At 52.0% G+C, this 15,716-nt stretch overlaps 6 protein-coding genes across 6 annotated transcripts; 3 read left to right on the top strand and 3 right to left on the bottom strand.

Moving 5' to 3' along the window:
• Positions 1 to 4,066: 4,066 nt before the first annotated feature.
• On the top strand, positions 4,067 to 5,617 carry SEPMUDRAFT_43218 (glycoside hydrolase family 16 protein; the record flags this gene model as incomplete). Its single annotated transcript, XM_016908887.1, has 3 exons — positions 4,067 to 4,434; positions 4,498 to 5,296; positions 5,366 to 5,617. The coding sequence occupies 3 exons, from the start codon at positions 4,067 to 4,069 to the stop codon at positions 5,615 to 5,617; spliced, it is 1,419 nt and encodes a 472-aa protein (XP_016761790.1).
• Positions 5,618 to 5,931: 314 nt separating this feature from the next.
• SEPMUDRAFT_84733 (amino acid transporter) lies at positions 5,932 to 8,332 on the bottom strand. Its single transcript, XM_016910364.1, has 2 exons — positions 6,978 to 8,332; positions 5,932 to 6,919 (listed from the first exon to the last, which is right to left on the bottom strand). The coding sequence occupies exons 1-2, from the start codon at positions 7,591 to 7,593 to the stop codon at positions 5,991 to 5,993; spliced, it is 1,545 nt and encodes a 514-aa protein (XP_016761789.1). The 5' UTR covers positions 7,594 to 8,332; the 3' UTR covers positions 5,932 to 5,990.
• Positions 8,333 to 8,931: 599 nt separating this feature from the next.
• On the bottom strand, positions 8,932 to 9,387 carry SEPMUDRAFT_107647 (uncharacterized protein; the record flags this gene model as incomplete). The annotated part of the gene is made up of 1 exon (XM_016900690.1): positions 8,932 to 9,387. The coding sequence occupies one exon, from the start codon at positions 9,385 to 9,387 to the stop codon at positions 8,932 to 8,934; it is 456 nt and encodes a 151-aa protein (XP_016761788.1).
• A 135-nt stretch (positions 9,388 to 9,522) lies between these two features.
• SEPMUDRAFT_148890 (endoplasmic oxidoreductin) lies at positions 9,523 to 11,894 on the top strand. The gene is made up of 3 exons (XM_016905209.1): positions 9,523 to 9,749; positions 9,973 to 10,091; positions 10,152 to 11,894. The coding sequence occupies exons 2-3, from the start codon at positions 9,978 to 9,980 to the stop codon at positions 11,859 to 11,861; spliced, it is 1,824 nt and encodes a 607-aa protein (XP_016761787.1). The 5' UTR covers positions 9,523 to 9,749; positions 9,973 to 9,977; the 3' UTR covers positions 11,862 to 11,894.
• A 329-nt stretch (positions 11,895 to 12,223) lies between these two features.
• On the top strand, positions 12,224 to 14,121 carry SEPMUDRAFT_148889 (uncharacterized protein). Its single transcript, XM_016905208.1, has 3 exons — positions 12,224 to 12,494; positions 12,569 to 12,992; positions 13,090 to 14,121. The coding sequence occupies exons 1-3, from the start codon at positions 12,411 to 12,413 to the stop codon at positions 13,197 to 13,199; spliced, it is 618 nt and encodes a 205-aa protein (XP_016761786.1). The 5' UTR covers positions 12,224 to 12,410; the 3' UTR covers positions 13,200 to 14,121.
• SEPMUDRAFT_132915 (inosine monophosphate dehydrogenase) lies at positions 13,554 to 14,907 on the bottom strand (the record flags this gene model as incomplete). The annotated part of the gene is made up of 4 exons (XM_016902526.1): positions 14,573 to 14,907; positions 14,498 to 14,509; positions 14,203 to 14,451; positions 13,554 to 14,120 (listed from the first exon to the last, which is right to left on the bottom strand). The coding sequence occupies exons 1-4, from the start codon at positions 14,846 to 14,848 to the stop codon at positions 13,554 to 13,556; spliced, it is 1,104 nt and encodes a 367-aa protein (XP_016761785.1). The 5' UTR covers positions 14,849 to 14,907.
• Between the last annotated feature and the right edge of the window lie 809 nt (positions 14,908 to 15,716).

The following is a 15,716-nucleotide window of genomic DNA, read 5'->3' as shown; positions in this document are numbered from 1 at the left end:
AGCTGCACGAGCTCCACGACTTATCCGCCAGGAGCTTAACAGGGGTTGGAATCCTTCACGATGCACGGTGCCCCTCCACACGGTAGGCATCAGAATACGCCATTGGTAGACAGAGGCCGCTTGCATTCACTACACTCGTAGATAGCACAGCCGTGCCCAGGTAGCTAACTTTGTTGACCCGTTTGGCTGTGCCTCCAGCAATCCCCCAAGGTGGTTATTTATACAAGAGAGAGAGCCTCCACCGCCGCCAGTCGATGTCTGCTTTCCGAACGATAGCTCTGGATCTTCAGTCAGCCGGCCAGCTCGTCCAGAAAGATTTCGGACCCTGGTCTCTTGTCTGTCCCTCCGAGAAAGACATGCGAAATGTTTCGACCTTCACCCTCGACCACATTCGCAATTCCAGAAGTTGCGACTCTTCTCCTTGATCAAGCTCATACCATGAATTCTGCTGGCCATGGAGGCATCCAAGCGCGACCGAGACCTTTGCCGAGAACCGCAATACGAAATTGCGAGATAACATGGCAACATGAATCCTCCCACGAAGGTCACCAGTCCTGCCCTTTTCCGAAGCTCTGCGCTGCATGTGACGGGCTGCCAGGACGGTTGTCCATAATGGGCGGCCTGAGGCGAAGCTATCCTCCAGCTTCACCGCCAGATCACGTGCTTCACCGGTGCGGGTCTTGAGGCCGCCTCAACCCATCTGTTGTGATTGCTCGCCCTCTTGGCTGTGTCGCTGCTGCTACTGGTCAATGGTATTACACCGTATGCGTACGTGCCTCGGACCTTCGATGCTGGCTCCATCACTTGGCTCGTCGCAAGCAGCTTCGTCAGTTGCCTTGATACGCCTGGGCGTCACGTGTTGTAGGTGTAGCTGCCCCCTTGAGGGCGTTCGCATTGCAAGTAATGCTTCGCCACCCTTCAAATACATGTAGGGTCAATTCACAACTTCCTCTTGCACTTACCAATGTCAAACTCACAACACCATCCTGCAACATTGTAAAGCGTCTTCTGCTGACTACGACTGCATCGCGGCTGAACACTTCAGGCCTTGTTGTGCACCAGCCACAGCGACATTGCCATGTCGAAACGTACTCGGTCCATGGAATCGTAAGTAACCATCGTTTATGTCTCCGTCGTCGACATCTGACCAGTCGCAAGGGAGGCCGGCTTGAATGGTTTCACCACACCTTCAACATGGTCCACACCGCTGTCAAGTGCACCACCATCATGCCAACACGAACTGGGCGACGCCAACCATAATAATGAGATGACTCATCCTCGTGCGAGAATGGAAGATGGTCACGACTTCTATGTTCCTGACGCGGACTGCCCGGAGAGCATTGACGCCTGGGCGGCCGGACTCTGGCGACTTGATGAGTGTACGACTTCTGTCTCTCCTTCCGCTATCCCATGAAGTCTTGCTTCGAATACGGTCCTCCCGGGATGTTTCCACGTATAAGATTTGTCCTCAGAGCGTGCTGACCGTCATCTCGCATAGTCAACCAAGCTTTTTTCGATAGGGACTTTACACTGTATGACAGCCAGGACTCCATTGCATCGTCAGACTCTCAGCAAGACACACCACTCGCACTACCCCACCAGCAGTCTTTAGCAACTGCACAGGCCCACATACTCCATGCACCGCCAATCACCGTCACGCCGCCTTCCTCGCAAGAAACTTCCACGACTTCTGCCCGGAGCATCAGCCCTCCCCAACGCCGACGACGGGCTGTGCGGCCTCGCCACCCCTGCAGCACTCTCGGCTGTAAGAAGACCTTCTCCCGAGCATCCGACTTGGATCGTCATCGCCGGAACGTCCATTGTGAAAGCAAAGAGTACTACGAATGCTGCAGCCATCGCTGCCTATACAGAACACGTCGAAAGGACAAGGTACAAGAGCATTGTCAAAAGGTGCACGCTCACACCCGAGGAACCGAAGTATTCACCGTTGTGCCCGATAATGATGACGATGATAATGATGTGTAACTCCAGTGTACACTCCCCGGCATCCAGTGCAAATCGACAGCCCAACGAAAACAGCTAGTTGTTGCTTCTATCGACAGTTCAAAACATCACGAGATTCAGACCTGCGAGCAGGCTATGGCGGCTACCTAGTACGAGGTTTAGCAGAGTTACCAGACAGGAATGGAGATTTCGCTTTTTCTTTCTTGTGCTTTGCAGGCGTTATTTGGATACGGATTGTCAGATGTGTGTGTGTGTGTGTGTGTGTGTGTGCGAACCGTTTATGCAAGCAAGTACACATACAGAGAGAGAGAGAGAGAGAAAGAGAGAGAGAAAGAGAGAGTGTGTGTAAGATACTACAGGTACCTCCTTTAATCACAGATCAGATTCAAGCTTTGTCATTTCATGTGCTGCATACATCCCAAAATATTTGGCTCTGGCTCCTCGCTGCGTCGCTGCTACAGTTTCGCATCACAACGGATACGAACAAATGGGGCGCATTCCAGCCACCTGATCAATCAAGAAGAAGAAGACGAAGAAGTGCCATTCTTCTTGAAGTGTAAGGAAAAGCGGGCGGGCGGGCGGCTAGGAGGCAAGCTGTAAGTAGGTAGGTAAGGTACATGTAGGAGGTAATGATTCAGGAGGAAACACCCGCAGTCCCCGAGAACAGAAAAGAAATATCAATAAAACGTGTGTGTTTGGGAAAAGTCAGTTGGAGTTGCGTTTCCGAGAATGGGATTGGTTGATTATCAAAAAAACTACGCTTGGCGTCACTAGTCAAACTGCACTTCACTGCTACTAATGTACACCTGCGACTCTTGCTTACGACCAACCAACCCCTTTTTTTTCTTATCGCTGGAGAAAAGGAAAAATAAACAAGAACAAGAAGAAGAAGAAGAAGAAGAAGAAGAAAAAGGGCCATTGCACCGACTGACTACTAGTCATTCGTTCCACTAGGTACCTTACTAGGTACTTAGGTAGTAGGTATGCAACGACCCGCTAGGCGTCCCTCGTAACACACAGGCACACACGCACCAACACAATAGAACGACAACAAGAACAACATCTCTCCGGATAACTGCATAAGAGACAGGGGAGAAAAAAAAAGAGGGAGAAAAAAAAAAATAAACAGAAGTAATACAAAGAGCTACTCACACGACTACGAACGCAACAAGTTTTTTTTGGGGAAGGGGGAAAAATATGCAGCTTCCCGCGTACGTATCTCTCTTTCTTTGGCGGGAACCTTCACTCTACTCTACTCTACACTACTCCACAACCACAACTACTCTCCTACTAGTTTTCTTATACGAGATTTCATAAGTCTTTCCTTGACGAATGGGGCTTTTGCCGTATTAGGAAGAGTAAGTAAGTAAAAGTAGGTAGATAAGTAAAAGTAGTGCTAGCTGCGCGCTATATCAGTGGTTAAGGCAAGCCACTTGGGACCTCCTGGAAACAGTTTGGCTTGGATGGTGGGGGAGGGAGTTATTTTTGATTTTTCCTTTTTTTCTCCGAGACATTTACTAACTTTTTGTCGTGTTATTTTGGAATGGAATAGGTGAATAGGTGAGTAGGTGATACGAACGCCTCTTTTTCTTTTTGGTATGTATGTGTGGGTGGGGGAGAGCGGTTGTGACTTTCTTTCCTTTTTTTCGTGTTATTTTTTGGGGTTTTCTTTTTTACTGATACTGCTAGGTAGTTACTGACTACTGACTACTACAGCTGTGGGCGTGACGAAGTCTGATACACGGCGTTGGATGTACCGAATGGGAAGCGACAGATGTTCTTGTAGCTCCGAAAGGGGGGGCAAGTTTTAAAAGGAGGGAGGGCCAAAGGTGCGATAAGAGAATGGTGTGGTGTGTCTGCTGCCGCCACACAGATGGGAAAAAAGTATGAAATGACTCTCTGGTCTCTTCTTCTTCTTCTTCCTTCTTCTTTTTTTGTTTCTTTCTTTTTTAGGGAACAACGCCTTTGTTCTACTGCTGCTGCTGCTGTTTCTTCTTCTATCTTTTTCATACCCCAGACGATCTTTCTTGTCTACGACTTACACCGACCTGCTTGAGCAGTTCGTGCGTTGATCGCACAATCCATTCCTTTCATCTCAACCATGTTCTCATCCTCCTCCTCCTTCCTCTCTTCTACACTCTTTTTCTCTTGCCTTGCACTCTTCAGCACCACAGGCTGGGCTGATTATGTGCTGCAAGATGACTACTTCGAAGCAGGCTTCTTCGATCAATTCGACTTCTTCGACCAACCCGATCCCACACATGGCTTTGTGAGCTACAAGACGTATGATGAATCCTGCGCTGCAAGTCTCATCACCAATACAACTTCCTCAGTATACATTGGCGTGGACAGCGAGAACATCTCGCCCTTTGGCCGAAACAGTGTTCGCATCACGAGCAAGAAAGCATATAATTCCGGACTGGTAGTTGTTGATATTCAACATATGCCTGGCGGGATTTGTGGAACATGGTACGTTTCGATCGATCGATGATTTCTTCTGCGCAGTCAACTAACCATCTCTCCCCTTTTCAGGCCAGCATTCTGGATGGTAGGCCCTAACTGGCCCCACGGTGGCGAAATCGATATTTTCGAAGGCGCCAACGACCAAACCACCAACGACGTCACCCTCCACACCGGACCCGGCTGCTCCATCACCAACAACGGCGGATTCTCCGGAAGTTTGAAATACACCAGCTGCGCCTCCAGCGGCACCAACAACCTGGGCTGCCAAATCGGGGCCACGAGCGAGAAAACCTTCGGAACGGGTTTCAACGCCAATGGGGGCGGAGTCTACGCGACGGAATGGACGAGCGAATACATCAGCGTGTGGTTCTTCCCGCGAGGAGAAATCCCCGCGGATGTGTTGAGTGCGTCACCCAAGCCGTCGACGTGGGGTACGCCGATTGCGAGGTTTGAAGGGGATTGTGATATGGCGTCGTCGTTTACCAATCAGCAATTGGTGTTTGATACGACGTTTTGTGGCGACTGGGCTGGTCAGGCGTGGTGGTCATCGTCGAGTTCGTGTGCGGCTTTGGCGCCGACGTGTGAAGAGTTTGTGGAATTGAATCCGAGTGCGTTTCAGGAGGCGTATTGGAGTGTCAATGCGTTGAAGGTGTATCAGGTGGAAGCAGCTGGAGGGTATGGTAGTCCTCCTCCTCCTCCTCCACCTCCTCCTTCGCAGCAGCCGTCGCCGAGTGCATATGTGCCCGTGACAAGCGCGGCGGCGCCGGTGGTGACGCCATATACTCCTGCGCCTTCGGTGGTGCAGACGACGTTTGCGATTTACACGACGACGGCTCCGAACAGAGGGAATGCGCCTATGGTGGTGGTGGTGGTGGGGGAGGAAAGTGATGGGAGTATCGGATTTCAGGCGGGCGTGGACGCCGCAAACACAGCACAGAGTCCGGCTGAGACGGGCACCGGGAGTGCAGCTGTGGTGGGAGTTGGCGGTGTGGTTGGACTTGGACTTGGACTTGGAGGGGGAGGAGGAGCATCGCTGGCTGCACCTCCTCCGCCCGCGGAAACACAAGCTGGGAGTGGCTGGTTCACAACCAATTCTGACGGGACGGTTGGGCTCAGTGGACTAGGGAAACGCCACAGACATGCTAGGCACTTGACGCAGCACAAGGGTCAGTTGGGGAGGAGGATTTGATGATTATGATGATGGTTTCTTGGATATGGCTTGGCAGTCCCACTAACGTTAGCTAAAAGTTATGCTCTTTCTCTCTCTCCCTTTCTGTATTTCTTTACGCATTGCACGTAGCGTCTCAAGCTCCACACATGCCTTGTTTGCTACTCGAGTTGGAAGCAATGACAACGACGATGCGCGAGGTTGATATCTAACTCTGGCATGCAGACGTGTGAGGTGGCTACTAGAATGATTCTTCTTCTGAGAATTGAATTTCTATATCTGAATAATGTTATTTTGCAAACCAGAGCATAGTTAAAATATCATCATTCTCCCATCCTAGGACCTCTCACCTTCCCCATTGTCCCCCTTCTCCTCCTGCTCCTCCTCCTCACACTTAAGCACTAACAACAGTAGCACTATTATCCGCACAAGAAAACGCCGTCCCGACCTTCCCTGCGCGAAACTGATCCGCAATATTCGAAATATTCGCATACGTGCCCCCGATGGACAACAACAGTCCCAACAACAACATCGCCACGTGCGCCCACCACAGCCCTTGCTCCTTCCACGTCCCCGTGCGATACCCCGGATGAATCGAAAACCACAGCAGAGGCGGTAACACCACTCCCAAGGGGCCAAAGCCCATACTTCCAATCAAACTCACCAGAGACGTGTAAAATGGTATTGCGACTGCAAGCAACCATCCGACAAAGCCACAACTCACGGTACATGCGATCCAGACGATCCAATGGGTGGCAGTATTTTCCGTCAAATGGCGTGTCCCACGGAGAATTCGCACGAAGACGGTCTTGGCGGGGACGTGAACACAGATCATTCCGACGGCGCACAAGCCTGGTAGAGCGACGGCGTAGGCCGCAATTTTGATCGTGGGGCCCGCGGAGCCCAGGGCGGGGGATGTAACGTATTTCCCTGCGTAGGCGTACATGACGGTGGCGAGGGAGAGGTAGGCGGTGTTGACAAACGTGGCACTGACGTAGAGGGCGCGGAAAAAGTCTTGCGGGCGGCGCATTTCGCTCATGACGGGGATGTAGCCGCAAGTGTTGGAGGAGGAGGCGTAGATGGCGATTGCTCCCGCCCATGCTTGCGCGAAGGTGGTACCGGGCGGTGGGCCGGGTTGGAAGCCGAGGTCGAAGGGGCCCGTTTGGGGGGCGTAGGCGGGTCGAGAGCGGATGGCGACAGCGACAACGACCATGAGGACGGAGACGAGGGCGGAGACGAAGCCGATCCAGAGGATGATGCCTAGGCCGTGGATTTTGCGGATGCTGCCTGTGGCGATGGAGACGAGCATGGCGATAACGTTGACTGGGAGAGGACTGTTAGTGGAAGGGAGGAGGAGAACTTGAGAAGGATATGGACTTACAAGCCACGGTACAAGTTCCATGCTTCGTGACAGCATTCAAAGCAGTTCCGATAGCCAACACCGCCAAGCCAATACACAACAGCCAACTCATCAGGTATAGTACCTCCGCGATGAACTTTGCAAATTTGCTCCAGAATTTACTCTTGCTGAGATCCAACACTGCAATCTCAGCTCCATCAATAATCGTATGCATCTTCGGATGCGCCAACTTGAAATTGCCTTGGATGATGGCAGAATATGTATTCACCAATCCCCAAAAGACGATGAATAAGGGAGACATGACTCCTCCGAGGTAGTACATTGCAGAAGGCATGGAAAGGACTCCAGTGGCAAAGGTCTGTTTCATGAGAAACATAGAGGCGCGGATCCAGCCTACAGTGCGGAAGTTGACTTTGCCCTCGCCTGTCGCGCCAAAGACTTCACTTTCTTCTGCATCGTCTCCTGCTTTGCCGTGAGAGGAACAGCGGTCATCTTGTTCCTTCTTCTCAGTGACCGTGTATTTGTCTGGGTGCTTGAGCGACTCGGTGGTTCCAGCTGAAAAGTCTACAGCAGCGATGGTGCTGTCTGGTGGAGATTTATCGGAAGAGGTTCGGATGGCGTGCTTTTCGTCTGCCATCTTAGCGTCGACGATGGCAAAAGAGGGAGAGAATAACAAGTGCAGCTGCGATCAGCATACTCGAACAATCGCTACTGTTTGGACGAGTATTTAGAACGACAGCTGAGCTCCAAGAGCTGTCGCTCCATTACTGACCGGGGTGGCCGTCGGCGAGATAGTGGTATGGCCCGTATGGGGGAAGACCCTGGTTACGATGTTGATAGGGCAGAATCCATTTCATCTCATCTTGTTGGGCTCTGCCACGCCCACGATTGCCCCCGACGTGGATGTGTTGTATTATGTTACTGCTGTCGCTTTATCTGTACCGCAAGCAGGTCCGGAAGCGCGCGTCTAAGGTGAACAAGCCCCTTCCATGGCGATCAGATACTTTCTTATCAGTGTCAACCAAACACCACCAAATCTTTCGTACAGCGGCAGTCGCAACACCGATGGTTGGATAAAGATACCCCGAGGTTGCAAGATAGCAAGACCCGCCAGTTTGGAATGACCTGAGAACTGTCTTCCCACGTGGAGTGGTTCCGTTGCCTTATCGCGTGCGTGCCATGTCGCATGGGTTCTGCGATGAAGCCATTGTACTCACGATCTCATCCTAACAACCGGAACCGCACTACTATTCATGTCGTCAAGTGGCTTCGCCTGCGTACTCTCATGCATGTCATGCTTCAAGCACGGTAATGTCTCCAGACAAACGGAGAGTGGTCTCCTTATTAAATGGGACAAAGTTGCCAAAGACGGATCGTTGTGACAGGGTGCAGAGTCAAAATCTAGCGCCCGATGAAGAAGAAAATGCTTGTACGGTCTTCTTGGCGTCGCATCAGGCTCAGCGGAATGGAGGGGGTGATACGTTGTGCCAAAGGACACCAACAGGGGGAAAAATCTGTAACATGCCGACAATGGTCAATCGGCTGAAATCCAAAGAGTCCTCTCCGGCCTGAGCGGGAGGACTGCCAGCCTGCGCGGCCTCCACAATATGCATATATCATCCCAGTCAGAGTAGCCCATCCGCCCAGTCGTCGACTCGTCGGTGCGAATCTCCTACTGCGCAGGGAGGACTCGCAGTTGGTAATTGTTCTTTGGGGGACAGTCCGCGACTGGTACTCGGTCTGCATTTCCTACCTTGACGCACGCAAAACAATTCACATATGTGCACACATGACAGATCGTCAATAGCATGCGAGCTCTGCGGCCAAGGCGCAGTGACCGGTATGCATGTGTCTGAGGTTACGAGAGAATCCGACTCCACAGTTTCATCATCCTGTGAAAGGAACGGCATTAATATCCAGGACTTACGGCCGACAGTCCCAGACCACAAGAGGTATCTAAATCTGTGTACACATGTCAGTGTGTGCGTCTCGCCAGGGTTTGTGCCTCGAAGGATATGTGTAGAATAGTGATATCAGACACCTGGTTGTAAGCACCGACGACAGGACCTCGGCGAGCATTTGTCGATGCTCTTGGAAGTATGTCTCCTGTCATGCCTTTTCCGGCTCTTCCTAAAGCTTGTAGGTATGCTGTCTTTCGACAACTGATCATCATGTGATGGGGGAGGGGGATGGGGAGATGGAGAGAGAGGGCAACGTACCATAGTGCATGGGACAGCGTGGGCGTGATGATGGATGTCATCAACACGCGATTTGTGTGGTGATATGTGGTGAAGTTGAAGTAAATGTAGGTGGTAGTGAAGAGAAATTCAGCGGGCGGCGAAAAAGCGGGAGGCGCAGACAGCGCCAAGACCAGCAGAATGAGGCTCAGCAGGCCGGAGTCCGGTCCGCATGGCTGCAGGAAGAGTGGCATCACTGCCACTCACTGGGCCGGGGGCTGCGATATTATTAGAACGAAAGCCACCTTTCACTGTTTCACATCATACCCATCCGAAGCTATTTCTCGGCCTCGCTGCTGTTCCACGAGGCCAACCGTCGCCGCACAGTACGCGGTACACTTTCCAATCAATCCGTTGGTAAGCCAGATTCAATGTCGCGCGCCGCGCCTTTTCCTTTCATCCATGAGCATCACTTTCCTTTGTCAACGTGAAAGAAAAAGAGGAGGAGAAGAGGAAGAGAGTCTGCCTCTCCGGAAGTCCGCCACAATAAGAACACGATCACGAACTCGCCCTGGCAGACCCCAGCAATAGCAGCGGCGATTATTTGCCGGAGAAGGTGCGCGCGCGCAGATGAATGGCCCAATATGCCGTCCTGTCTCGCTCTCCTCCCATTGTCCGCAGTGCCAGCTGTGCTTTTGAGAGTGCCGGCATGCACACCACCTGCACTGCACCAGACATGGAAGCAGACACAGACAGAGGCAGACATCGACAGAAGCAGACAAGACAAAAGCAGAGACAGAGACAGAGAACAACTGGCTGACATTGGGACCTTGTCGCAGAAACGATGCGCATTTCAGGCACGATATGCACCGCCGTTACTCTGTCGCTGCTGAGAGGCGCGCAGTGTGAAGTGAATGCTGCCCCGCCTGCCGCCAGTGCGGGTCCCCATGTCTGCGCAGTAGGCTGTCCCTCTGTCCCTCTGCCCTCTGCCCAGCACCCTCCCATTAACGCCTTCCAGCTCGAACCCAAGGCCAAGGTTTCCGATGCCTGTGCCTCCTACTACGACCTCGACACCCTTAACAACAAACTCCATCCATACGTGCGGAACCTGGCAAATAACACCGACTTCTTCTCATATTACCGCCTGAACCTGTACAACAAAGTGTGCCCCTTCTGGAGCGATGACAACGGCTTGTGTGGGAATAGGGCGTGCGCGGTCATTACACTCGACAACGAGGAAGATGTGCCAGAGATATGGAGAGCCGCCGAGCTCAGCAAATTGGAAGGACCTAAAGCACCGCACCCGGGAAAGAAGCAGCAAAAAGAAAGGCCAAATCCCCTTATGGGCCAGCTGGGGGAGAGCGTGGGAGAGAGCTGTGTGGTGGAGTATGATGATGAGTGTGACGAAAGAGACTACTGCGTGCCAGAGGACGAGAGTGCTACCGCAAAGGGAGACTATGTGAGCTTAGTCGACAATCCGGAGCGATTTACAGGATACAGCGGAGAAGGTGCACACCAGGTTTGGGAGTCGATCTACCGGGAAAACTGCTTCTCGAAGCCTCCGAAGATCGATACTGCCATGACACAGTCCTCAAACTCGGTACCGGGCTTCTCTTCTCTAGACCAAGCACAAGCTGCACTGCAGCTCAAGGAGGTCATCAAGGCGGGACGCTCGGGAGATACGTATGGAGAATTCGAAGACGAATGCATCGAGAAGCGGGTCTTCTACCGAGTCATCTCGGGCATGCACGCCTCCATCTCGACCCATCTCTGCTATGACTACCTCAATCAACTGACTGGAGAGTGGGGTCCCAACCTCACCTGCTACAAAGAAAGGCTACACAACCGCCCAGAACGTATCTCCAACATCTACTTCAACTTCGCTCTCATGTCACGAGCAGTGGGTAAGCTCCGCGATTACGTCCAAGACTACGTCTTCTGCACCGGCGACCCCTCCCAAGACACCAAAACCAAGAAAATGATCACCACCTTGGCAAACGCAATTCCTCCAGGCCCCCAAATCTTCGACGAAAGCGTCATGTTTCAAGACCAGAGCCTCGACGGCCTCAGCTTGAAGGAAGACTTCCGAAATCGTTTCAGAAACGTTAGCAGAGTGATGGACTGTGTTGGATGCGACAAATGTCGTCTCTGGGGCAAAATTCAGACCAACGGTTTCGGCACTGCTCTCAAGGTCCTCTTCGAATTCGGCCACGAAGCGGAAGGTGAAGCAAAGCCTCTACTACGCCGGACCGAACTGGTGGCTTTGATAAATACACTGGATAAGATCAGTACAGCGTTGAAGCATCTCGATCACTTCAAAGCCATGGTCGAGGCTGAGAACCGGGGAGCTTCGGCATTGGAAGTGGAGAATACACCCATCCCTACTGCCATCTCAGCATCTTCATCATCTTCGTCTTCATCTGCGAATTTTGACGATCTTGAGTCTTTGGAGGAATTCTCATCCGATACGGAAACACCTCCTGGAAAAGCAGAACCCACCATATCCGAAATCTTCTGGGAAGAATGGGACAATGTATGGACTGCTTATAAATTCGTCCTCTGGAGTTGGTCACAAATCCCCATGATGCTGCCCACGATCGTGTGGAGTGAAGTCGGTCGTCTGGCGGATCTCTGGTTAGGGAGACCGATTCGAGACAGGGTGTGGGAGATTAAAGCTCCTACGCTGGAGAATGTTCGGGCGTGGAAGGGTGTAAGGGATGAGTTATAACGTTATAGATCAATGCTGTATATATATAAATGATGGTATACATCTTCTTACATTATGTTACATGGTGGGAGCGATTAGATGCGCTGGACGGCAACTATGTAATTGAGCCTGGTGATGAGTGAGATCAAGTGGAATCAGAGGACGAATCGCTCGAGATATGTAATACGGCAGACTATGAAAGCTGCTGTAAACTCTGGTCTTGGCGTTGGTTGTCCCGTACGAAGGCACGAGCCGCTGAGTCCTGATTTGGCAAGTGGGTCTCGTCACTTGAGCCGCACCTCGTCTCGTCGTCGATCACATGCCCATATTCCCACGCCCGCTGCACCTACGAACCACTCGTCCCTGGCCTCTTCTGGACTGTGCTGGTCTGAGCTGGAGCGCTAGAACTACAATATAGTACCTACCTGACCTATCGACCGACCGACCGATCGACCCAACCACCGCCGTACACACGAACATCGCCGTCGCCTCTCAAGACTGATTGCGTCCGGAGCACCTCACTTTGACTTCAACCTTTCACTCACCACCACCTCTACCACCACCACCAACATGTCCTCGCGCAAGAAGATCCTGCTCAAGGTCATCATCCTCGGCGACAGCGGAGTGGGCAAGACCAGCTTGATGAATCAATATGCATGTCCCTCCACTGCCGAGACTAGGTCAGGCAGGTTATGTCCATACACATCTCTAACATTCGTCATTCACAGGTCAACAAGAAGTTCTCCCAGTCCTACAAAGCCACCATCGGCGCCGACTTCCTCACCAAAGAAGTCCTCGTCGACGATCGCCTCGTGACTATGCAACTGTGGGACACGGCCGGCCAAGAACGTTTCCAATCCCTCGGCGTCGCGTTCTACAGAGGCGCAGATTGCTGCGTCCTCGTCTATGATGTCAACAACTCCAAGTCCTTCGACACCCTCGACTCGTGGAGAGACGAGTTCTTGATCCAAGCGAGTCCTATGGACCCCGAATCCTTTCCTTTTGTGGTCTTGGGTAACAAGGTGGATGTGGAGGAGAGTAAGAGGATGATTAGCACGAAGAGAGCGCAGGCGTTTTGTCAGCAAAAGGGCGGGATACCGTATTTCGAGACGAGTGCGAAGGATGCTGTGAATGTGGAGCAGGCTTTTGAGGGTGAGTCGTTCTCTTTCTCAGTGTGTGTGTGCGCGCGCCTCTGCGAGAAGGAGGCTGGGCAAAGGGAAACGACATGCTAACATCACGTCCACAACAGTGATTGCGAGAAATGCACTTGCGCAAGAAGAATCGCAAGACTTCAACGGGGATTTCCCTGAGACGATTCCTATCAACATTGGCGAGAATGAGCAGGGTTGTTCGTGCTAGTCGGGTAGATGTGAAATGATATCCTCCAAGAGACTCACGACCGGAGAAGTTGCATGAGGAGTGGCATCACAGGCGTTGTACGGCGCATACCCCTACAATTCTACGAGGGAGGAGGGATAGGCCTCTTGTTTGTTTTGTACATTACGCGAACTATCTTGAGACAGTTGCCAACTGAATACAGAAATCTTACAAACAGCTCTCCACCAGGTTGCGCGAGACTTGTCCATACGAAAATCCTGTCTCGGGCCGCTGGAGAGACTAAAGATCCGCGGAAGAGCAACTCCATCGGTACCTTATGCCCTTGGGTCTCATAGGACATGAAAATTGTGGTCGCTGACAGGTTATTGCTTCGGACTAGAGTTTGGATGAAGTCGGACCCTGCGTTATCCATTTGGCCTGATCCAGGGAGTTTTTGGTCTCTTCCACCATTTCTTTCACAATTTCTGCAGCCGTCTGTCCAGCTTTATTGACAGAGCCTGCCACAATTCCGATTGGTCTCAATGCAGCAGCATCCTCGATCTCATCCGTCAATTTGCCAGATTCATGCAGCTTGTCCAGCTCATGCACAAGTGGCACAATACCTCTCGAAGTGAGGTCTTTGATCTCCGCTTGCCGATTCACTTCCCAGTTGGTAAGGTAGGGATTCCTCAAGGATCGCAGAGGCCGCCCAGACCATACTGTCAGCTTCACCCAGTCGTCATACCCTGCAGCGATCACTTGCTTCTTGTAGTTCTCGGGCGCTTTCGACTCGACACTGGGAATGAAACGAGTGCCTACCCAGACTCCACTCGCACCAAGCATGAGAGCTGCCGCAACGCTTCTCCCATCGTTGATTCCACCTGCCGCCACCAGGGTGACGGGCTTCTTTGTCAACGGAGAGGTGTATTTCATGCAGATATCTGCGCAGGCCGGAATGAGAACCTGAGAGGAGGCGAATCGAAATATCAGCAGATCTTCATATGCATGGCAGGACAGTATTTTTTTGTTTGTGGATCAAGCTTACCATTGTTGGGATGTCCCCGGTGTGGCCTCCAGCCTCGCCGCCTTGTGCACAGATAATGTCTACGCCAGCTGCACAAGCTTTATGCACATGCTTCGGGTGGCCCACCATGTTCATGACCAGGATGTTTGCCTTGTGCAGCTTTTCAATCACCCAAGGCTGAGGAACACCCACTGCTGAGACAAACAGGGTAGCTCCGCTTTCTATCACGATATCGATGAGCTCTCCCAGTGTACCATGGGTGTAGTCGTACTATGGCGAATCAGCACAACAAATCCTAGATCAAAACTAGCCTTACCGTGGACAGGCCCTGAGCAGCAAAAGCAGATCACACTACTCAGTAGCGAAAATTCCGTAATAGATCCATGCTCACATTAGTTTTACGAGCACTGCCACCAACCTGCGGTAGCAGCAAATCCACGCCAAAAGGTGCTTGCTCGCAACCTCTGTCTTTCAATTCTTGCTTGAGCTCGGCGAGCATTTCTCTCAACATCTTTGGCGTGTACCGAGCTCCTCCGACTGTTCCAAAGCCGCCAGCGGCAGTAACTGCAGCGGCTAGCTTGGGTCCTGCAACCTGGTCCATTCCTGCTAGCATGATCGGATGCTGTACACCCAGCAGACTGGTCAAGGTAGTTGTAAGAGGTGCCATGGTGCTGTTTGAAGAGTGTTTCGATGGTTTTCTAAAGTGATGGAGAAGAGGACCTTTGCTTGCTCGATGAAGGCGTCACAAAGGTAGGTAAGTAAGTTACATTCGTTTCTATGCTGACGAGAGACGGACAGTGATCAGCGTTCGGCATACCGTTCTGGCGTGATGTTGCCAAAGCCGAGGCGTTTGCAAGATAGAGGTCAGGATAGTACTACACTGAGACTGACTGGAGGTTAGAGAGTAGCGGCCTGTTGTATGCCGAATCTAGCAGACCAGTCATACAGTGAGCCTCGGACAAGCTGGACTAGCTGGCAGACAGGACAGGTGATGTCGACGCTGCGAAGGAGCGATTATGATTGATTATTGGTGTTGTTGAATTCGGCCAAGCGACATACTGCGGCTGTTTTTAGTTCACTTGCGGCAATAACTTGGATGCGGGGTTTAACCGTTTAAGGGAGAGAAGCTTGGAGCAGCCAGGCACCTGTGCTTGTCAAAGGATCCTTCACGCCGCCAAGGCAACACTACCGCGAGTATATCAAACTCAAGGTATCAAGTATCATGAAACTTAGATACACCGCATGCATTCGCCCAGAGAATTCCACGCCTTCGTCGATACCTCCAGGCTCTTGTCGACGTCGCGCACCAGCTTGCCCCATGGGCTCCCCATCGGGAACGCAGGCAACAAACGGGTTCAGGCACACTGCTGGTCCTCGTCACCGCACCCCAGACCTTCACAGCAAACTTTACCTCCAGCGCAGCTGCCCCCCATTCCGACACAATGGTGGCAATGCATCTGAACTTCATTGTCGAGGTCTACGCAAACCATACTTCCACAGCATTCCTCCTGCATATCATCGCTGCATATCGCTGA

Source organism: Sphaerulina musiva (genome assembly GCF_000320565.1).
Source record: "Sphaerulina musiva SO2202 unplaced genomic scaffold SEPMUscaffold_4, whole genome shotgun sequence".
NCBI classification, from domain to species: Eukaryota; Fungi; Ascomycota; class Dothideomycetes; order Mycosphaerellales; family Mycosphaerellaceae; genus Sphaerulina; species Sphaerulina musiva.
This window is presented reverse-complemented; position numbering and strand designations above follow the sequence as displayed.